A 23,259-nucleotide genomic window follows, 5' to 3' on the forward strand; every position below is an offset into this window, starting at 1 on the left:
GCAGAAGCTGTCCCGGCCTGCTCCTCACTGCCCTCACCTCCTGGCCACCTGCTTCACAGCCTGGCCTGGGGTTCTGCCATGCAAGCCCCAAGGAATGGGTGCCCCTCCTGCTCTGCCCCCAGACTCTGGGTTCCACCTGTGCAAGGTGGAGCTGGCCTGTCCAGGTGTGGGTGGGCAGTGGCCCCAGGTCCACCCGGCTCACACCTGTACCTGCCCAGCTCCAGGTGCACTTTGACTGCTTCGAGGTGAGCGTGGCCCAGAGCCTCTACGTCACCCTGAGGACTGTCCCCCACTTCTGCGGGGTCCAGCTAGACCAACAGTACCACGTGGAAGGTGGGAGCCCATGGAGCCATCCTGGGCACAGCTGCCATCCAGCCTCTAAGGACTGACTTGGGGTGGGACTTGCCCAAGGCAGGGGGCAGGAGGCAGGGCCCCGTACTGGACAGCTCCCAGCAAGCATATTTGGCTTAATTCAGGGTCACAGCCTCCCTGGAGAGGAGGAACTTCTGGAAACCACATGGACAGAGGCCCAGCTGTGGGGATAGCCCCTGGGGGTAGAGCAGGGTAGGTCCACCATTGTCTCTGTCATTTGCAGACTGCAGAGATGAGGACATGAGGAGGAACGTGCCAGACTGCTTTGGTGAGGCCCAGACCTGGGAAGACCCTCGGCTTGCTCCCACTGGGGTCTTCTGCCTCCACTTGGGAAATCTTGATAGGGTCCTCTAGTGGGAAATGCCTGGGTCTAGCAGAGGTCACCACCTGGAGAGTCTCAGGTGGAGCCCTGTGTCCATGACCCTGTGTCCGGTGACTTCTAGTCCCACCTTGGCCCCCACTTGCCGCCCTCCTGCAGCCAGGAAGCTCTCCTACTGGGTGGACCGCAGCCGTAAGGTGGTTCTGGTGCAGGTGCCGGAAGCCCCTGGGGGTCCCGACTACTATGTGCGACTCTGCTTCAAGTGGTTCATCTGCGAGGATGCGGGCGCCCTGGTGCAGGTGAGCCCCACCCTAAACCGCGCCCCAAACCACGCCCCGCCCACCAGACGCCCCGCCCGCCCAGAGCGACGCCCACAGCCACGCCCCCGGCCCAAACCAGCCTCGACCACGCCCCTAGCCCCGCCCACTCCCGTCCCAGGCCGTCAGCCCCAGACCAGGCCCCACGCCCCGCCCACCGGGCCCCAGCCCCTAAACCCTCCGCTTCGCTGCAGGTGACAGCGAACAGCGTCTCCCAGACCATCTCTCTGCCCTACAGCCAAGAGCTGCCATGTCTGTGCCTTGAGGTCAGTGAGGGTGTGGCCTCGACTGCTGGGAGGGGACAAAGGAATGGGCAGGCCCTGCGCTGACCCCAGCCCCTCCTGCAGGGCTGGTCTGCCACCCCTGACGCAGTGCGGACCCAGACCTGCCCCTTTGAAGATGGCAAGTGCCTTGTGGTGCTGAGGGAAGGGGAGGAGGCAGGGAGGAGAGGAGTGGGAGATGCGCGGGTCAGAGTTGCCCACACGATCTTCCCACCCAGTCTGTCTGGGAGGGCTGACACTGGGGGATGAGGCCTGGGGGCAGGCCCAGCCTCAGCTCTTGAGCCTGCTGTGGACAGCATGCGGCCAAGGGTGTGTCCTGGGCAAACCCCTCCAGGTGGCAGAACCTGTGCATGGACCTGCGTGTGCACAAGTGTGTGCGTGTGTGTGCCTGGTGTACGTGCATGCACATGTGATGGCCTGGCTCACCTGGAAGACCCAAGTCTTGCTGAGCGGGGCTCTCTTAGGGGTACAAGAGAGACACACTGCACATGCACATGCTCGCACACACAGGTTGGGTCCAGGGCCCAGACGCCCATGGGAGAACTGCACCTGAGTCCCTGGACCTGGCCCAAGGGTCTCTCAAGCAGGTGTCAGGTCCTGTGGCCCACCGGCAGCTGAGGTAGGGCCCAGCTGACTAGAGCCTTGGGGGGAGGGTCCCTGCAGACACGGAGGCACTGTGGGATGCCATCCACTACGACCCAGGGAGCCAGGCACTGAGCTGGGAGCCCGCCTGTCCTGTGAGTGGCCATGTGAGTCTGTGCTGGCGCCCAGGGCCAGGGGTCCACTGCCACGAGCTGGAGCACTCGGGCCGGCCTGCACATGGTAGGGTGAGTGCCCGCCAAGGGGGGATGGGGGTGGGCATGGATGGCCAGGGCCCTGACTTGAGCCCCCCTCAGGTGCAGTACCCACTAGTGGACACACAGCCCCAGCTCTGCCTGAAGGTGAGTGGGCCGGGCCACAGCTGCCATGTGCACTACCTGAGCTTGGGTAGGGGGCGAGCAGGCACACAGAGGGGCATTGGGGCAGGGGGCTGTAGTCACACACCCCTATGCCTTGCCCGACCCTGGGGTCCAGCCTCCCAGTGGCCCCTCTAACCCCCTCCTGGTCTGAAGGTGGATAGAGCTAGGACTCAGGGTGGGGAAGCCTCACAGAGGGCAGCAAACAAGGCGCAGCTTATCCCAGCCCCCAACACCCCTACCCAGCCTCCACATGCATATGTCTCGTGGCCTCTCTGCAGTTCTCCACCAGCCTGGGCTCCTGGGTGAAGTGCCCTTTTGAACAGCAGCGCTTCCCAGGTGAGCTCTCCACGGGTCAGCGGGCAGGGGACTGGTTCGGTGCCTTTGCTGTGTGGATGCAACAAACAACGCCCTTTTCTTTGCGGTCAGGGAGTCAGGACAACGGGGTGCTGGGTGAGTGGGAGGGAGGAGGGGAGGCAGGTGGGGTGCTTGCCTCACCCCTCCATCTCTGCAGCCTGGAAGATGGCCGTCCAGCCAGCGTCCTCTCCGAGCCACCTCCGGATCACCTTCTTCTCACCCAGCCCCGCCCGCTTCCAGGTGCACCTGTGTCATGGAAGGAAGATGTGGCCGCCTGCCTGCCGCCCAGCACTCCCGGCCATCCCCCTCCCTCCAGCCTCTGTGAGAGCCGGGTGGGGTGGGCGCCGTCCTGGGGAGAGGGCTGACCCCTCACTTCTCTGCAGTCCTCTTAACCTCCCTGGAGGCCGCCTGGCAGGGATGGTGCCAAGAGGGACATGGTATAGTCTGGTCTGCCCCTCCTGCTCCACCTGTGATAGACCCCTCTCCCGACCCAGGGTAACCTCACAGCTGACCCTGCAGTTGCCTTCGTGGACATTCCTGGGGACGAGGCCTGTGCACCTGACACCTGCATCCAGGTGGGTAGTGCTGCCCCACCCAGCACCCCAGCCCCCACCCACCTACTCCACTCTCAGACCTCAGCTTCTACACCCACCCCTTCCCGTCATCAGCCGCCAGGGGAGCTCCCACCTCCCTGAAGCTGCCCTAGGGCCCTGGCCTGCTCCGGGGGGCCCCTTGGCACAGCAGTCTCACTGGGCAGTCCCTCTGTGGGCTGCAGCAGGGTGCAGGAAGGGGCTGCAGGCCGTGCTGACCAAGCTGTCCCACGTCTGCAGGGCCGGAGGACCGATGTGCACTTCTCTGCCCCCCAGCAGCTGTGCGACCTCCAGTGCAGTGAGTGCTGGAGTTGGGCCTCGGGCTGGAGGGGTGCAGGGACAGGCAGGCACTCAGGGGCTGCGGGAGGCCAAGGGCTGGACCCCAACTTCTGCTCTGAGCCTGGCCCCTGGTGTCCCTGTCTCCCACTGTCAGGGTGGGTGTGGTGTGCACTGCACAGGAGACTGGGGGTAGGTGGGGGACAGAGGGGCCACCAGCCTCGGAGTTAGGCCAGGTCTCCAAGCCAAGGTGGAGGCAGGCCAGACAGGAGGCAGAGGCCTGGTCCCACCTCTGACATGGGGTCTTGGCCCCTCTGGCCTCCCCAGCACCCTTCCCTGGTCTCACTGTGTCAGTGGTGCTGTTTCCTGATCCCTGAGTGTCTACCACCCTGACCAGGGCTCTGGTTCTAACTGTCCAGGAACTCGGGATGTCATTCCATCCACCGTCACTCTGCCAGCCACTGAGGCCCAGACTCCTGGGGCCTTGGCTTGGCAGGAGACAGAACTAACCATGGGGGCCTGGGTGTGGGCCTGGGTATGGACCAGGAGGGTGGCCTCTGCCTGGGAGCCCAGGAGGCCAGTGGGGTGTGAATGGGAGCAGGCGTCCTCCCTTCTAATGCAGAAGCTCTCCTGGCTGCTGGGTGGAGGGTGGACTGCAGGAGCCAGGCAGGAGGGGCCGCGGGGTGAGGTGGGCAGCATCCAGGGCTTCTCATGGCCCTTCACTCTGATGGGTGCCAGGGTCTCAGAACCGCCTCGGAGCTCAGCTAGGTCACAGCACCTCCAGGCCAGCTCCAAGCCTACCCTTCCCCTAGAAATGCCCCAGGGCCTGCAGAGGGTCCAGCAGAGGGTCCAGCAGACCTGCACCCTCCATCTCCCCTCACCCCACAGCGGAGCTTTGCAGCCAAGTCTGGGTCCCATTCCCCAGCAAAGGTCACCTCCAGCAGCTCACAGGCCAAAGGGGTGAAGGTCATCCCTGGGGGCCTGGTGTCTGGAGCTCCACTACCTGCCACCCAGGTGACCACCCAGTAACCAGCCACTGCCCAAGCCCCACTGCCGCACTGGGCAAGTCCCAGGGTCCCAGGGATAGGCCTGTGAGCTATAGGAGAGGCTGGGCCCTGCTTAAGTGAGAGGCATCTGGGGGTGTACATACTCCTCTTGTGGTCTGGGCAGGCTGCCCCTGGAGACAGGACATGTGCCTGCTGCCATGGGCACTGGCTCTCCAGAACCAGGTGGCCAGGGAAGGGCCTGCCCAGTGAGCCCTGCATTGGGGTCAACAGCTCCCTGTCCTTCCTCTGGCCCCACAATGGTCCCGAGCTGGGTACAGGTGTGTCCCCAGACAAGGTCAGTACTGGGCCACTGAGCCAGCCTCCATCCTTCTCTCCCCAGCTGCCAGCCGGCGAACAGCAGACTGAGGCTGGGTGTTGTGTCAAGAACAAGCAAGCAACAGAGCTGGACTGCTGGGGTGCGGCAGGGGGCCAGCTCGCATCTGGGCACCCCAAGCTCTAACAGCAAAGGCCACACCTCATGGCGTGGGAATGGTCTCACCTGGCCCCAGGTGTGGGGCCCAGGCACCTTCCAGTTCTCCAGAGGCGTGCAGCTCCACGGGAGCCCTCAGGCTGGGCCTGCAGCCCCTGCCTGAACCCCCTGGGTGGGGACCAACAGAATGGCTGGGCAGGATGCCCTCTGCCCCAGACAGCCCAGACCCTGACCTGCCCTGTCTCAGCTTGATCCAGGCTCCCTCTGGACAGCCCATGGTCACAGCCACCATCCCTAGCCCTGAGGTCCAGCACCTGGCCCTGCCCCCTGGGTGTGAGAGCTGTCCCCGGCCTCTGGAGTGCAGGTGTGACCCCATCCTTTCTGTAGGGGTCTCAGGACCGTCTCCAGCTCCTGCTTGAACACCCCCTTGCTGGTGGGGGTCCACAAGCTGGGCACTTCCTGCTGCCCAGGCTAGGCTTTCACCCAAACCCCACCTCACAAGGCCCCCAGCTCTCTCTCCACTGTCCCTTCAAGGACTCTGCTAAGAACCCGGGGCTGCCTGCCACCTGCAGCACCCACCCTGACCCAACCTCCCCAGAGGTCAGGCCACCTTCCACGCCCCAGCCCCCAACCTGGCCGGTTCAGTGAAAGCTGGCCACTTCCACTGGCCTCCAGGGCCACCTGCCAGGACATGCCATTCTCAGACATGTCACACTCACTGAAGGCCACCATGTGCCATCTGTGCTCAAGGACCACAGAGGGACCCTTGACCCTGCAGTATGACTTTTGGACCCCAGGCCAGGGGTCACTAGAAGTTAGCCCGCCAGCTCAGCCCTCACAGAACTCTCATGCCAGCTCACAAAGACCACCCAGCTGCCCGTCCAGAGTCTGGGCATCTCTCTACCTGTCTGCAAATGCACTCCTACCTCCAGGCCCTGGGTCACCTGTCCCTCCTTCAGCCGGCCACAGGCCACTGGGCCTCCGGTCCCTCCCTCAGTGGGCGCCTGCCCCGGCAGACGGGGGCGTGGGAAAGCCAGCTCGCCTGCTCACTCAGTAAACACCTGTCCACCTGGCTCACCTCTTCCCTTGAGGACAGAGAGGGGGTCTGCAGGGCAAGGTAGCCCCTCCGGGCATGTGGTGGGGAGGATTTCGGGGCCAGGTGTTAAAATGGAGCCAAGGTCGTGCCTGCCGCCAGGGGCGGGGGCGGAACCACAGACACCAGATGGAGCCTGCCTCCCCCTGACGTGGGAGCCCTCTAGGCTGTACCCAAGGACATCTGGGACCCCAACGCCCCCCCTACTGTGTGTGTGGGAGGGAGGGGGTGTCTGTCCACACAGAGGCCACCCCCTCCTGCTCAGCCCAAAGCCCCCCCCCAAGATTGACTGGGGGGACCCGCCCCCCCCATGATTGACTGGGGGGGACACGCCCCTTTCTGGAAGCCTTTTCCCCTTTCTTCCTGCACCTGTGTGCCCATAAAGAGGCTGATGAGGGGCACTCTGGGTACCGAGGCCAGGGGCTGGAAAGCGAGGTGGGGCTGGAGCAGGGAGGCCGCACCCTTGGACATCAGGCGCCCCCACCCCTGCCCAGGTCAGGGTGGTGGGGCAGGCTACGGCTCTGGGCTCACCACGTGTCCTCATTGTGTGGGACAGGACGAGGTCCTCTGGAAGCCCCTGTCCACTCCTGGTGTCTCCTCTTCATCGAGGCACAGGGTCTGGTGGGGGACCAGAGTCCGGGCTCTGGTTGGGTCGCCCGCCTGGAGTTCCTGCTCCCATGCCTGTACCATCCTGGGGCAGCCTGGCCAGGCGTGTAGACCCCGCCCTGACCCAGAGCCACCCTGAATCTTGCCCACTGGAGGTGGAGAGCGGGGACAATTTTCAGGAAGTGGTCACAGGAGCTGACCGCGTGCAGGCTCCTTCAAGACTTCAACACAGCCCTGGCCATCCACAGATGCAGGAAACTGAGGCCCCAACAGAAGCAATGACTTCCCTCCTTTCCAGGACTGAGGGTGTTCAGGGCTGTAGGCAATGGGGTGAGGAGGGGCATGCTTGGGCCCAGCTACCCACGTCTGCTGCCACCAAGTGGTGCTTAGTGCCCGGCTTTGACGACCTCCATCCCACCTCCACTCAGGATCTGGGACCACACCCTGTGTCCCACAACAGACCCACTCACTTGGCCAGTAACTGCCCCCACCCCAGCCAGAGACCCCATCCCCATCTCAGGCCTCCCCTGCCCAGGAGAAAAGTGCTGGTGAACTGGGGCCCAGGATGGGGAGTGACTAAGGGAGGTGGCAAGGTGGCCCAGGCCAGGGTTCGAAGTTTGACTGACACTGTGTGCCTTGTTCACATTCATTCACTCAAGCAGGTGCTGAGCACCCACAGGTGCCGCACTGACCTGGCACCAGGACCAAATGCTGACGAAGATCCTGCCCCTGCAGCTGGGGACCGAGGCTGGGTGTGCTCGTGACTGAGTGGTTCCTGGGGTCAGGATTCCCAGCCCTAAAGCCAGGCACCTGGAGCTGACCTCTGCATGGGGGAGACAGGCCACAGACAGGCAAATACAGAAATTGTGTGGGGCGAGCAGGGCCGGTGTCAGGCTGGAAGAAGGGGGCTGGGAAAGCAAACAGGAAGTTGGGGGGGCCATGTAGAGCAGGGTGGTCCCCGCCTCTTGTGAACAGACTGCAGACTCGAGGGGCGGCAAGCTGTCTGGTTCTAACAGCATGTGAAGGTGAGAGGTGGGGTGTGGCAGGCAGGGGCCACAGGGTGACCCTGCACAGGTCGGAGCAAAACAGATGTTTTGGCCTCCGTGACTGGAGGATGGAGCTCCGCTGGCTGAGATGGGGATGCGGCAGCGGGAGCTGGGTTTGGATTTTGTAAGTTTGAGCCATCTGCTAGACATTCATTCATCCAGTCACCAATGCTTACATAGTGCCTGCCGTGTACCTACTCCCTCAGTGATCAAAACAGACGCAGATCCCTGCCCGAAGCAGAGGACAGAGGCAGAAACATAAAAAATGAGTGAACTATCTAGGATGTATTCAGAAAGAAAAAGCGGAGCAGAGAAAGGGAAGGAGATGGTTGTGGGGCAGCACGGCAGGGTGGGTCCATGCAAGATGTGATAGGGATGTGGGAGTTAGTGGACACAAGTGGAAAAACAATTCAAAATAAAGATTCCTGCCAACCCAGTGAGTCCTCTCCACAAAGGTCGAAAAGAAACAGTTTTATTTTTGAATAAGCATTAAGAGATGGCAAAGACAGAAATCCCCCCCTTTCATACAAGCCAGGTGCAACCCGTTCCACATGTGATCTCAAGAGAAGTGATAGCTTGTCCTCAAGAGCACTTGACATAGAGCCTGTTTCGTGTGCGGATAGCATCTCCCAGCTCTCTCTGGTTACATTTGCAGAGAATGTCCTATTCCATCCTTTCAACCTCTTTGTGTCTTTGTATCTAAAGTGAGTCTCTTGTGCACAGCATGTAGATGGGTCGTGTTTTTTAATGCACTCTGCCTGTCTCTGCCTTTTAATTGGAGAGTTTAATCCATTTACATTTAAAGTGATCACTAGAAAGAAAGGATTTACTTCTATTTAGTCTCTTGTTTTCTCTATTTCTTATATAGTTTTTGTTCCTCAATTCCTCCATTACTGCCTTTTTTGGTATTTAGTTGATTTTTTGTAGTGTACCATTTTGATTTCCTTCTTTTTCTGCATATTTTTTCAGTATTTTCTTAATGGTTTCCTTGGGAGTTACAATTAAAATCTTAAACTTATAACAACCTAGTTTGAATAATACCAATTTAGTTTCGCTAGTATACAAACACTGCTCCTATACATTTCTATCTCTCCCCCATTGTCACAGATATGTCTTTATATACTGTGTGCCCGTTAACATAGATTTAGAACTGTTGTTTCATGCATTTGCCTTTTAAATCATATAGGAAACAGAAAGAGATGTTACAAACCAAAACTGCAATAGTACTGGCTTGCATATTTTCCTGTATAGTTACCTTTACCAGTGTTCTTTATTTCTTCATATGGCTTGGAGTTACTGTCTGTTGTCCTTTCATTTTAGGTTAAAGGACTCTCTTTAGCATTTCTCATCGGGCAGCTCTACTTGTAATGAGCTCCATAAACTTTTATTTAGCTGGAAATATCTTACTTTCTCCATTTTTGAAAGATAGTTTTACTGGATATAGAATTTTGGGTTGACAGGTTTTTTTTCTTTCTTTCAGGACTTTAAAGCTGTCATCCCACTGCTTTCTGGTCTCCAAGGCTTCTAATGGGAAATCTGCTGAAAATCTTACTGAGGAGCTCTTGTATGTGACAACTCAGTCACTTCTCTCTTGCTGCTTTCAAGATTCTCTCTTGAGAATCTTGGCTTTTGACAGTTTGGCTATAACGTGTCTGGATGTGGATCTCTTTAACTTTATCCTACTTGGAGTTTGTTGAGATTCTTGGATATATAGATTCATGTAGTTCATCACATTCGGGAAGTTTGGGGCCATTATTCATTCAAATATTTGTATATCCCTTCTCTCCCCTCTTTCTAGGATTCATATGATGTGTATGCCAGTACTCTTGATGGTGTCCCATAGGTCTCTCTAGCCTTTCAATTTTTCTTCATTCTTTTTTATTTCTGCTCCTCAAACTGGGTAATTTCAATGGCCTTATCTTCAAATTTGCTGATCTTTTCTTCTGCCTGCTCAAATATGTTATAGAACCTCTCTAGTGAATTTTTCATTTTGGCTATCATACTCTTCAGCTCCCGATTTTCTATTTGGTTTCTTTCTAAAATTTTTCTTTATTGCTAGTCTCTATTTGTTTGTACTTTGTTCTCCTGATTTCCTTTAGCTCAATGAACATATTAAAGGCAGTTGATTTAACATCTTTGTCTATCAGTTCCAATGTCTGGACTTCTTCAGAGATGATTTCTGTAAAATTCTTTTTTTCCTGTGGGAAAAAAAGTTGAAGAAAAGGAAACACTTCCTAATTCATTCTACAAGGCCAGCATTACCCTGATTCCAAAGCCAGAATGACACTACCAGAAGAAAACTACCGTTCAATATCACTTATGAGTATAGATGCAAAAATCCTCAACAAAATACTGGCAAGCTGAATTCAGAAGCTTATTAAAAGGATTATGCACCATGACCAAGTGGGATTTATTCCAAGAATGCAAGGGTAGTTCAACATGCAGAAGTCAATCAGTGTAATACACACATTTATAGAATGAAGGAAAAAACCATATTGTCATCTCAATTGATATAGAAAAAGCATTTGACAAAATAAAAATGCTCAATAAAACAGGAATAGACAGGAACTTCTCTAACCTGATAAAGACCATATACGACAAGCCCACAACTGACATCATACTCAGTGGTGAAGGACTGAAAGCCTTACTCTTAAGATCAGGAACAAGACAAGGACGCCCACTTTCAACATTCAAAAGGGTACTGCACATTCCACTTGGGCGGCCCAGGGTTCGTTGGTTCGGATCCCGGGTGTGGACATGGCACCGCTTGGCACGCCATGCTGTGGTAGGCGTCCCATGTATAAAGCAGAGGAAGATGGGCATGGATGTTAGCTCAGGGCCAGTCTTCCTCAGCAAAAAGAGGAGGATTGGCAGCAGATGTTAGCTCAGGGCTAATCTTCCTGAAAGAAAAAAAGGTACTGCAAGTGCTAGCCAAAGCTGTTAGACAAGAAATAGAAATAAAGGAGAATTATCTCTATTTGCAGATGACGTGATCTTATTTGTAGAAAACCCTAAAGAATCACATGAAAACACTTTTAGAGCTATCAAAACAAATTCAGCAAAATTGCAGGATACAAAACCAACACATAAAAGTCAATTGCATCTCTATACACTAGCAATGAACGATCCAAAAAGGAAATTAAGAAAAAAATTCCATTTGCAAGATCATCAAAAAGAATAAAATACTTAGAAATAAATTTAACCAAAGGGGTGGAAGACTTGTACTCTGAAATGTGACTGAAAGAAATTAAAGAAGACCTAAATAAATGGAAAGACCTCTGTGTTCATGGGTTGGAAGCCTTAATGTTGTTAGGATGTCAATATTCCCCAAAATGATTTACAGACTCAGTGCAATCTCTATCAAAGCTCCAACGACATTTTTTGAAGAAATAGAAAAATCTATCCTAAAATTCATATGGAATTACAAGGGACCTGAATAGACAAAATAATCTTGAAAAAAAAAAAAAGTTGGACTCACACTTCCTGATTTCAAGACTTACTACAAAGCTACAGTTATCAGGAGAGTGTGATTCTGGCAGAAAAATATAGCTCAATGGAAAAGGACTGAGACTCAAGAAATAAACTCTCATATATTTGGTCAATTGACTTTCAACAAGGTGAAAATACCATTTCAATGGAGAATAGTGTTTTGAGCAAATGGTGCTGGGAAAACTGGATATCCACGTGCAAAAGAACGAAGGTGGGCCCTCACCCAAGTGTCCATCAAGAGATAAACGGAATATGGTTTAGACACAATGGAATATTAACCAGCCATAAAAAGGAAAGAAGCACTAACACGTTATAGTGTGGACAGACCTTGAAAACAGCAGGTAAAGTGAGATAAACCAGTTACCACAGGACACATGGTCTATGATTCCACTTATAGGAGCTTTCCAGAAGAAAAGTGATAGCCATGTGAAGTAGAGTAGAGGTTCCCATGGCCTGAGGGGTGAGGGAAAGGAAGTTATTGCTTCATGGATACAGAGTCTTTGGGATGATAAAAAAGTTCTGGACGCAGATAGTGTGATGGTTGCACAGCACTGTGAATGTGCTTAATGTCACCAAATTGTACACTTAAAAATGGTTAAAATGGAAAATTTTGTCTTACGTATATTTTGCCACAATAAAAAAAATTTGAAGAGGACTTGACAGCGCCATGTATGATTTATAGTTCATCCTAAATTTACGTAATTGTGGTGGTCATTGTGTTGGCTATTTCTCTTTATTCAAAGGAAAAATTTTAAAATTCCCATATCTCTGTGACAAGCAGGAGTTACAGCTCGGCCAGGCCCCAGGTCACAGTCCCAAGACAAGGAGAGAGGGCGCCGTCTTCCTTGCTGCTTACATTTCAAAGAGACGGATCCCAGACTATGAATGAAAACATTCCTGGGTCGTAAAACTGGCAAGGGATATTTTAACTTTTCAGAAGGTTTACATACATCTCGAAGGGACAGAAAGAATTTTCAAATTTTCTAAAGGAAATGCTCTAAGAAAACGCAGGGTGGGGCGTCTCCATCTTGGATTTGCATTTACTCTTATAACACCTAGAGGAAAGGTGTCCTGGCCAGAGGCAAGAGCCGGCGCAAAGGCCCCGAGGTGGGTACCGTGGATTCACGTGAGTGGAGGGTCCGGCAGAGGGACAGAGAGCGGAGAGGTGGAGGGGGCCTCCTAGCCATTGAGAAGAAGTCGGCTTTTGGCCCCAGTGAGGTGAGGCCGAGGGAGAAGTCTGCGGCGAGGACGGGAGCGGGTGGAGGGCGGACGCGGTGAGAGCGGGTGGACGCTGCTGCGATAGCCCAGCGAGAGGCCGGCGGCAGCCTGGAGGTGGCGAGGCTGCTTGGGTTGGGCAGATATTCCAGAGGCAGGGCCCACGGGATCTCCCGGTGGAGCAGGCTAGCAGCGGAAGAGGAATAGGAGCTGGGCATAACCTCGGCCTTTGATCTGAGCACCTGGGAGCATGGCCCTGAGGCCACCCGCGATGGGGAAGGGAACAGGGAGCGCCCTGGGGTGGGGCGCCCAGGAATTCTGTCCGGGGCACGGTCGGCTGCGTTTTCGTGAGGAGGCCAGAAGAGCTGTCGCGGCGGCAAGACCCCAGCGTGGGCCCCGTGGGCATTCCGCCGAGGTGCTGGGTGAGGCCACCGGGGAGGGAGGACGGCCAAGTTCCGGGCCACCAAGGATGAGCAGCCGGAGGTGGGGACGGGCCTTGACGAGATGAGCTCTGGGGGAGAAGCCTGACCCGAGAGGGTCTGGGGAGGGAGTGGACAGGGAGGGCGCGCAGACACCTCCGGGGTTAGCTGGGGAGGAACAAAGAAATGGTGGTGCCTCGGAGGTGATGCGCGATCAGAGGGTTTTGGGGTTGGGGTTTCTAGTTTGCAGGAATGACACGTGTGTACAAGCCGGCGGGCGGCCGCTGCGAACCGGGTTCTGCGGTGAGCGGGGCGCCGGGGCTCGGCCTGGGGCCACCTCCGCCTGGGGACGTCGTGGAGAAGCCGGGCTCCAGGGCCCCAGCCCCGGCCGCCAGGCGCCATCGCAGGCGGGGCAGGGAGCCGGGGGTCCCCGGCAGCGGCGCGCGGGCGTGGGCGGCCGCACCCCCTCCGGCCCGGGCCGCACGGCCGCCAGCACTTGCCCTCTGGCGGCGGAAGCGCGCAGCGCGTGTCGAGCAGGGAACCTGGACCCGTTCAGCTTCCGTAAGACCGCGATTATTTCAACGCTGGTTTTGAATCTCTCCTTGTTACTTTGAGACGACTGGATTTTCCCCTAAAACTCTCCATCGTGTAGATTTCAGCGTGCTGCTGTCTGGGTCTCCTTGGGCACTGCGACGAACAGCGCGAGGACAGGACGCAGCAGACCGTGTGGCGCGTCGGGCAGCGGTGCGCGCCGTGCGGTGGGGACCCCGGGGAGCCGGGGCGCGATGAGGCGGCGGGCCCCGGGCCCGGGCGTGGGTGTGCGGGGAGCGCAGGGCGCTCATTCCCGGAGGCGCGAGGAAGGAAAACGGGCTGCGAGGTGCGAGAAAGAGTCACCCGGACGTGGGGTGGGCGGCCGCGGGATGGCGAGATGCGGGAGGCCCAAGACCGTCGCCGGGCGTTCTGGTCACGGCTGGCCGGGCGGGGACCAGGCAGTGACCACTGGGGAGGGCGTGTGCCCCAGCCATTTGGGGAAGGGGTGCTGGGGGCAAACGAGCCGAGTGCTCAGGGCGGTGGGCACCTGTCTCTCCAGCGAAACCACCGTCACTCGGCGCCCTGGGAGAGCGTCCTCCTCGGTGGCTCCGACCCGCCCCGGCGCCCCAGGAGCAAGGGGGGTCTGGGGCAGGGGGCTCTGTTCCAACTGGAAGGGGCGGGACTGGGCGGGTCCGGGGGCGGGGCGACCGCGTGGTTACCCCCCCAACACCCCACTTCTGCCCCCACGCCCGATTTCGAGGTCTGCTGTCCCCCAGGTCCCTGTGGGCGGGCTGGGGAGGGTCGCGGTTCCCCTAGGCGGTCGGCAGCGGGGACCCAGGTGCGGTAGTGAGGGGGAGCAGCTGCAGGGGCGGGCCCGGCGACCTCGAAGTCGGAGGAGGGAGCTGCCCCGGGGCACGGGGCTCGGGCTTGGCAGAGAGGCCCTGGAGGGCGAGGGGAAGGGGCCGCGTCTGCTGTGGGGAAGGGCGGCCCTGTGGCTGGAGGTTAGGGAGGGGTTGAGGAGCTTAGCGCCTCCTCCACCGGCAGGGCCAGGGAAGGGGCTCAAGGCCTCCGGCTCCCCTCCCCTCCCACTCCTTGCTTTGGCCTTTATTCGGGGGAAATTCTTTCAGGACACCTCCCTTGTCTTGGGCCCCCAGGTTCCCAGTGCAAGTGTCTTTTGCTGCTGACCGACCTCAGACCCGGCCCTCCTGGAGATCTCCTCTCCCTCGGGATCCCTGTGGCCTCCTACCCAGTTCCCACGTAGCCTGACCCACCAGGACCAGGTTGGGAGGTGAGCGGGGTGCATGCGCAAGGCTGTGCGCGGGTGGAGTCGGGAGACCACAGAGGAGGCGAGCGGGGAACTCACCCCAGAGAGAAAGCTCGGGCGAACGCAAAAACTGCCTGAAATATATTTTTTGAAGTATTTTATTTATCTAATTTTTAATTATCATACAGTAAAGTTGACTTTTTTGTTTTGGTGTACAGCTTTATGAATTTTAACACGTTAGGATATCCGTCACTACAACAGGATACAAAATGTTTCCATCGCCCCAAAAAACTCCCTCCTGCTGGGGCTTTATAGGCACAGCCCCCCGCCTGAGCCCCGGCAGCCACCGCTCTGCCCTCCGTCACCACAGCTCTACCTTTTGGAATGTCGTACAAATGGAACCAGACTGTGCGACCTTGGGGACCAGCTTCTTTCACTCAGCGCGATGTCTTCGAGATTCGTCTGGGTGGTTGTGTGATCAATAGTTTGTGTCTTTCCGCAACTCCCCAGTGTTTCCTGGTGTAGATGACCACAGTCTGTCTGCCCATTCATCCATGAAAACATATTTGGGTTGTTTCCAGCTCTTACAAATAAAGCTGCTGCCAGTATTCACTACAAGTCTTTGTGTGAACAGACATCTTCATTCCTCTAGGCTGAATGCCCAGGGGTGGGGTTGCGGCATCCTAGGATAAGCATGTAGCTGCAGTCATAGGAAACTGAGAAACCGGTTTCCAGAGCGCCTGCCTCATGTTGCACTCCAAGTCTCAACATGTGAGGGTTCCAGTTGCTTCACGTCCTTGTCAGCACTTGGTATTATCAGTATTTCCTCTTTTAGTCATTCTGATGAGCGTGGTGATATCTCCTCAAGGTTCTAATTTGCATTTCCCTAGCGGCTAACTAACGGTGTTGAACACGTTTTCATATGCTTGTTTGCCATCTGTACATCCTCTCTGGTGAAGGGTCTGTCCAAGACCTTTGCTGTTTGTAAATTGTGTTGTCTTTCTTGTGTTGAGTTTCGAGAGCTCTTTTATGTTCTGCATACAAGTCCTTTTCAGATATTTGGTTTGCAAGTACTTTCTCCCAAACTGTCTCTTCTCCATCATTCTCTTGACAGTGTCTTTGGCTGTAAAAGGGTAAAAGTTTTTAGTTTTGATGAAATGTAATTTAGCTATTTTTTTCTTTTATGGGTCATGCTTTTGGTGTCATTTCTACAAACTCTTTGATTAACCCCATGTCATGAAGATTTGCTCCTACTTTTCCTTGTGAAAGTTTTATAGTCCATGTTTGACATCGAGACCTGGACTCTCTCTGGGTTTGTCTTTGCACAAGGTGGGAGGTCTAGGTCAAGGTTCATCTCTCTGAATGTGGATGACCAGTTGTTTCAGCACTGTTTACTGAAAACCCTTTTCTTTCTCCACTGAGTTGCACTTGCACAGTTGTCAGAGATTTTTGTGGGTCTCTTTCTGGGCTATCTTCTGTTCCATTGATCTGTGTTTGCACCTGTCACTTCACCAACACTATGCTGTCTCAAGTCCCGTGGCTGTGCAGGAAGTGTTAAAATCAGGCGAGATTCCTACGACTTTGTTCTTCTTCAAATTGTTTTAGTTATTCGAGTTCATTGCCCTTCCACAAAAATTTTAGAATTGGCTTGTCCACATCAACAAAAAAATCTTTCTGGAATTTTGGCTGGTAATGCGTTAAACCTATAATCACTTTCGGGAGAACTGACATCTTAACTATGCTGAGTCTTCAAATCCATGAACACGGTAAGTCTTTTGATTTATTTAGATCTTTGATTTTTTTCCAACAGCATTTTGTAGTTTTCAGCACACAGATTCTGTACATGTTTGGCTAGATTTACACTTATACATTTTGGGGAGCTATTATAAATGGTAACATTCTTAAAATTTTGTTTTCCAGTTTCTCATTGCTTGCCTATAGGAATACAATTGATTTTTATGTGTTGACCTTGTGTCCTACAACCTTGCTAAACTCACTTATTGGTTCTAGGAGTTTGGTTCTTTTTTTAATATACATATAGATTCCTGGGATTTTCTACATAGACAATTGTGTTGTCTACAAGTAAGGACAGTTTTATTCTTCCCTTCCAATTGGTATGCTTTTTATTTCTTTTTCTTGCCCTATTTCACTGGCTGGAACTTCCATGATAAGAGGGCGAGAGTGGCATCCTTGACTTGATCCTGCTGTCAAGGGGAAGCATTCAGGCTTTCGCGTTAAGTATTGTGTGAGCTGTAGGACTTTTGTCAATGCCCTTTATCGGTTAAGGACGTTTGCTGGATGTAGAAATCTGAATGGACGGTTCTTTCAGCACTTGAAGAATGTTGTATGACTTCCTTCTGGCATCTGGTTTCTGATGAGAAATCAGTCATTTGAATCCTTGTTCTTCTATACGTAACACATCATTTTTCTCTGCCTGCTTTTATGATTTTTTCCTTTGGTTTTGGTTTCAGCGATTTGCTTACGAAGTGTCTTGGTGTGGGTTTCTTCCAGTTTACCTAGATGGGATTTGCTCTGCTTCTTGGATTGTAGGGTTATGGCTTTCACCAAACCAATAGTTTTCAGCTATTATTCCCTGAAATATTTTTTCAGCCCCATACTCTTTCTCCTCTCCTTCCCAGACTCCAATGACACAAAGATTGGCGCTTTTACTGTTGTCCTACAGGTCCCTGAAACTCTATTCATTTTTTAAAATCTTTTTTCTCTCTATTGCTCAGATTAATTTCTATTGATATGTCTTCAAGTTCATTGACTCTTTCCCCTGTCATTTCCATTCTGCTACTGAATCCACTCAGTGAGGGGTTTTTTTTCAGTTATTGTATTTTTCAGTTCCAAAATTTCCATTTCTTCTTCTCTATATCTTTCTGTGTCTTTGCTGAGTCACTCAATTTTAATATTTATGTCAAGACTGTTTGCAGTTTCTGGTTCAAGCATTTTTATAGTAGCTGATCTAAAGTCTCTGTCAGGCAACTCAGACGCCTGTGTCGATACATCCTTGGTGTCCGTTGTCTTTGCTCATGTCACATTCTTCATATGCCAAGTGATCTGAGTTTCTATCCTGGACATTTTGAGTACCATGTTATGAGACTCTGGGCCTTCCCCTGCCCCAGGGAGAGGGGTGAGCTTCTTGTTTTAGTCCCTTGGGCTGTGGCTTCCGTGTCTGTTCAATGTTCAGTCTTTGCCGTTCTCCGCAGGTCTGTCCTGCATGTGCACCACCTAGTGGTCACTCTGAGACGTAGGTGAAGTCTACCTGTCAGATGGGTTCTCAGAGGGTTTGATCTGCTCATGAGGGTCAGATTCACCCTGAGGAGTTGTGTGAACACAGGAGTCCACAACTTAAACCTCTGGGGTCATTTCCCCGAGCTTCTTCCTCTCCATTATTTTCCTGGTACTTTCCAGTTACCTGACGTTCCCTTTTCATTCACCAGAAACCGTCCACTTCTGCATTTGTGATGCATTTGTGGACAAATGGCAGGAGGATGTAGAGGAAAAAAGGCTGCCAATAAGCGAGTTCACCAAGGTTCCAGGATCTAAGATCAATACACAAAAACCAACTGCATTTCTATATGTCAGCAATGAGCTACCCGAAATGAAATTGAGAGAACAATTCCATTCACAACAGCATTGAAAAGAATAAAATACTGAGGGGTAAGTTTCACAAGAGGAGTGCAAGACCATACACTAAACCACACAGCATTTCTAAGAGCTATGAAGGAACCTCTAAGTGAACGGAGAGACATTCGATGTTCGCGGATGGGAGACCCAGTACTGTTAAGAGGGCAATACTCCTCAAGTTGATAATGCAATCCCTACCAAACTGTGAGTGGATCTTTGGGGGGTGGGCAGAAATTAGCAATCTGACTATAAAATTTCTATGAAAATGCAAGGACACAGAATAACCAAAACAATTTTGAAAAGGAACCAAGTTGGAGAATTTACAGTTTCCAATTTTAAAACACTATAAAGCTACAAGAATAAAGACAGTGTGTTCTGGCACAAGATTAACATATAGATCAATGGAACACAACTGAGTCCAGAAGTAAACCCATAGACTTTTGGCCAATTGATTTTTGATAAAGGTGACAAGGCTTTCAAAGGGGAAAAGGATACTCTTTTCAACAAATGGTGCGATGACAATCAGATGTCCACATGTAAGAGGAACTGGACCCTTACCTCACACCACACACAAAAATTAACTCAAGGGGGCTGGCCTTGTGGCCGAGTGGTTCGGTTCGTGCACTCCGCTTTGGCAGCCCAGGGTTTCACCAGTTTGGATCCTGGGCATGGACATGGCATCACTCATTAAGCCATGCTGAGGTGGCGTCCCACATGCCACAACTAGAAGGACCCACAACTAAAATATACAACTATGTACTGGGAGGATTGGGGGAGAAAAAGCAGGAAAAAAAAGAAGATTGGCAACAGTTGTTAGCTCAGGTGCCAATCTTTAAAAAAAAATTTTGACTCAAAATCAACAGTAAACCTAAATGTAAGAGCTAAAGCCATAAAACTTTAAAAAGGAAACATAAGAGAAAATCTTTGCGACCCTGCGTTCTTCGGTGTTCTTAGGTGCAACACCAAAAACAGGATCTGTGACAGAAAAAATAGACATGCTGGACTTGATCAACAGTAACAATTTTGTGCTTCAAACAACAGTAGAAAGAAAATGAAAATTGGTCTAAACCATTTCCAAATCATGTATGTAAAAAAGAACTTGCAACTCAAAAATAAGATAAACACACACTTAAAATTGTCATGCATGCTTTACCACAATAAAAAATAAATATAAATTTTAAAATAACAAGACAAACAACCCAAATACAAAAGAGGCAAAAAATTTGATTAGACATATAATCAAAGAAGGAGGGAAGCTGGATACATTCTTTGGCGAAATTTCTAATCAAATTTGAAAAGATGCTCAACATCATTAGTTATTAGAAAAATTCAGATTGAAACCAAATGCCACACCACTTCACACCCACAGGATGGCTGCAACAAAAAGACAGTGACGAGCGTTGACAAGGATGTGGGGACATTGGAACCCTCATACGTTGCTGGTGGGAATGTAAATGTGTAGCCAATTTCGTCAAACCTTAAACACAAATTTACCATATGGCCCAGCAATTCCATTTCTAAGTATCTACCTAAGAGAAATGACAACATATGTCCACATATGTACGTGAATGTTCACAGCAGCTTTATTCACAATCGCCAAAATGTGGAAACAACCCAAAGGTCCATCTACTGGTGAATGGATAAACAAAATGTGGTCCTCCCATACACTGGGATATTATTATGGGAACCAACTCCTGACACAGGCTACAACGTGGATGAACCCCAACATTATTGTGTTCAGTGAAAGCAGCCAGACACCAAATACTACAAGTTGTAGGATTCCTTTTTTGTGAAATATCCAAAAATGGTGAGTCTGTGAAGACAGAAAGCAGCTGAATGGCTGCCTAGGGCTGGGGTGGGAGGGGAAGTGATGGCTAATGGGCACAAGAGATCTTTGAGGTGATGGAAATTTCTAAAATTGGACTATGGTGATGGTTGCACAACCCGGAAAATTTACTAAAATCATTGAATTGTGGGTGGCTCACTGAAATCGTTGAAAGTGGGTGGATTTTATGGTATGTAAATTATACCTCAATAAAGCTGTCTTAAAAATACTTTTCATGGATTTTATTAGATTTCCATTTAACTCTCTGAGAAATGTTTAAAGTGGCTCCGAGTATTAATTTAAGAGGAACTTCGTTTTTTATTAAACACTTAGTTGGCTGAAAGAGAAAGCCTGCCCCGGACCCTGACCCTGGGGCTGTCCCCTGGTGGGGCCCCCATCACCATCCCTCCACACAAGGCCTGGAGCCAGCGCTGCCCCTCAGGAGCTGGGGAGAATCACAGCGCGTTTGGGGACCAAAGGGAGGCTGGGGGACTATCTGGGGGAGACGGAAGGACCACAGGGAGGTGCTGTGGCAAGGCTGGGCCAGCCCCACAAGTGTCTCCCCACCCCACCGCTGGGCTCTGCCTGTCCATGAGACCCCCGCCCCCAGGCCAGGGCTCCTCCACTCTGTGCTCTGATCTCCCCAGAGAAGAGACCACTGAGGAGTAGCCAGGGTGAAAGATGGCACCACCCCTTCCCACCGGGCAGTGCACACCTACTGCGTGCTGGACCGAGCTCAGCCCTTGCCTTCCTGACACCTGACGCGCCCCATGGCCCTGGGGACTGTCCATCTTCAGCTCCTTTTTGTCCAGGAGGAAGTGAGGTGAGGAAACCAAGGCCCGTAGATGGAAACCCAGCCCGGGTACCCATGGTCTGCAGTGGCCCCAGAGCAGCCCACCCAGGACCGGGCTCTGTGGGCTGGGAAGCCCCCACAGGAGCTTGGACCTGTGATCCTGGAGACAGTGCACCTCTGCTCCAGGGCCCTGGCGCCCTCTCTTCCCTCCTCCCACCCAGGGCCATGGTTACAGCCCAGTCTCCCTTGGCCCACCAGCTGCTGGAGCCAGCGTCCCAGCCGGCGGGCTCAGGGTGCCCACAGCTAATCTGACCGTTAGGGCACAGCGGTGCCGGCAGCAGCCAGGCATGGGAGTCAGGTGCCGGGCAGACAGAGTGGCCGGGCCTGGTGATCATGTGCGGCGAGGACAGGGACAGAATGTCCCAGAGGCTGGGCCAGGGTGTGGGGGCGGGGAGGCCAGTGGACCACAGCTCTGAGTCCTCAGTCGCCTCCAGGCCCCGAGCTCCCCCCTCACCATAGGGCAAGAGGCGACCTCAAGACCAGGGTCAGCACCGGCCCGGCCTGCTCTCCTGCACTAATGGGGGGATGCTTTGGAGAGAGAGGACTCACTGTGCTCTCCCTGGGCTTGCTGGGTGTGTGGGCAGGGTCCTGTCCAGCCTCCATTCCTCCTTGGGGCCGACTGACCTTCTACCTCCCAAACCATCCGGAACTGACCCCCTCGTGGTCTTGCAGGACTCCCCCTTGCCTGGGCACTGAGCCCCCCACCAGACTCTGGCCCCAGGGTGGCCTGCCCCTGGGCACTCCACATCCCCCTCTGACAGCGTCCACCCTCCCCCTTCCTGGGAGATCTGGCCTGCTGGCCTGGCGGCCTCTCCAGGACCTCTCGTCACTCCAGACATGCTCACCTCTCTGCAGCTGCCCTTGGCTCCTAGACTCCCTCCAGCCTCAGATCTCAGCACCAGTGGCCCTCTGGGGACCCCTCACTTCCCGATGCCCTCACAGTGGCCCCCTGACTGTGGGCTCTGTGGGGGCCCAGGGATATTCTTGACCCCCCTCCAGGGCCTCAGGCAGTTCCTATACATGGGCCGACGTGTCTGTGTGCCCTGACACCAGTACACATGTGTGACTGCACTGCCACCATGGCTGGTCAGTGTCGCAGCCGAGCAGTGGGAGGGACAGGAGGGCTGGTAGGCACACCCTTCCTCCCTCTGCCCCCTCCCAGCTCCGAGCTCCTCTTCTGTCACCAACTTCCCCACCCCCCACTCCCCACAGCGCTGAGTCACAGGGACTCCCCCACGTGCTGCTGTGCCCTTCGAGGAGGCGAGTCACACAGCAGTGTCAGCCACGGCATGTGCGGAAGGACGCCCAAGTCTTGGCACCAGGCTCTGCTTAGACTGGGCCCTACATGGGCGCACACACTGGAGCAGCCATGCACAGACATACACAGATACACATGCATGCACACATATGCTGGATCGCACATACATGTACACGCATACTGATCTACTTGTGTGGGCACACACGTGCATGCATGTGCAGACACAAACACCTTGACACACGCGCGCTTGGAGCGCATATTTACACCCCACACATCCCTACTCGCACACTCTCAGGTACACAGAGATGTGCGCGTGCACACACACACTCAAAGACAAGCACCCTTTCCATGGCCGCGTGGGTCCTCCGGGCCTTTTCTGGAGGGAGACTGAGGTGGCTGCTGAATGGCCGGGACTGGGCAGGGGCAGAGCTGACACTACAGGGCCCCACAGCAGCTCGGACCTGCTCCAGGGCCGGCACGGGTTACCAGGCTAGCAGGGGGGCTTCCTCTGGCCCCTAGTGTGGGATGCACTCCTGTTCTGGCCTGTTGAGGTCACTGAACCAGCCACTGCACCAGGGTCCTCGACCACCCACACACTGCAGATTTGTGACCCTGCTCTGTCCCAACCCCTGTCTCCCAGTAGGAGGAGCAGTGGAGGGCCAGGAGCTCTGTGCTCAGGGCCTCTGAGGCCCCTGCCTCCCTCCCTTCAGCCCACCGCTGGGGAAGTCAGGGCAATGGGGCAAACCAGGAGAAGAGCCCAGAAGACGTGTGTGCTAAGTGGAGACTGCAGGCCTCCCGTGCCTCTCCTCCTGTTCCTCCTTTGAGTAAGCTGGGCCTGGGCTCCTCTGCCTGCCTCAGGGCCTTTGCCTCTGCTGTTCCCCCTGCTGGAGCCCCCTCCCCAGATCTCTGCAGAGCTGCCTGTGCCATCTCTCAGGTCCCACTCAGAAGCCCACTCAGCAGAAAGGTCAATGGTGACCCTAAGAACACCACCTCCACGTCTCTGTCACATCCTGAAACTATCATGCCAATTTGTCTGGGTCACTGCCCATTGGCAGGGGTAAGCCCGAGGGGTCAGGACTGTCT

The 23,259-nt window shown here is 53.8% G+C and overlaps 1 protein-coding gene across 8 annotated transcripts in view; it reads left to right on the forward strand.

Moving 5' to 3' along the window:
* The window catches only part of IL17REL (interleukin 17 receptor E like), a 42,830-nt gene extending 20,783 nt beyond the window's left edge, over nt 1-22,047 (forward strand). The window contains exons 5-19 of one of the 8 annotated variants that reach the window (XM_070506690.1): nt 219-333; nt 596-640; nt 851-990; nt 1,203-1,274; nt 1,356-1,410; nt 1,953-2,116; nt 2,186-2,230; nt 2,527-2,584; nt 2,760-3,177; nt 3,433-3,490; nt 4,855-12,285; nt 13,056-13,373; nt 13,465-13,689; nt 14,498-14,631; nt 14,826-22,047. In XM_070506690.1, coding sequence (XP_070362791.1) covers nt 219-333; nt 596-640; nt 851-990; nt 1,203-1,274; nt 1,356-1,410; nt 1,953-2,116; nt 2,186-2,230; nt 2,527-2,584; nt 2,760-3,177; nt 3,433-3,490; nt 4,855-4,974 — 1,290 coding nt within the window. In that variant the 3' untranslated portion in view covers nt 4,975-12,285; nt 13,056-13,373; nt 13,465-13,689; nt 14,498-14,631; nt 14,826-22,047. Of the gene's footprint in view, nt 1-218; nt 334-595; nt 641-850; nt 991-1,202; nt 1,275-1,355; nt 1,411-1,952; nt 2,117-2,185; nt 2,231-2,526; nt 2,585-2,759; nt 3,178-3,432; nt 3,491-4,854; nt 12,286-13,055; nt 13,690-14,497; nt 14,632-14,825 lie in introns of all 8 variants that reach the window. The other 7 variants (XM_070506694.1, XM_070506692.1, XM_044777436.2 and 4 more) reach the window with 7 other exon arrangements.
* Nucleotides 22,048-23,259: the final 1,212 nt, after the last annotated feature.

This window comes from Equus asinus, chromosome 4 (genome assembly GCF_041296235.1).
Source record: "Equus asinus isolate D_3611 breed Donkey chromosome 4, EquAss-T2T_v2, whole genome shotgun sequence".
Classification (NCBI taxonomy): Eukaryota; Metazoa; Chordata; class Mammalia; order Perissodactyla; family Equidae; genus Equus; species Equus asinus.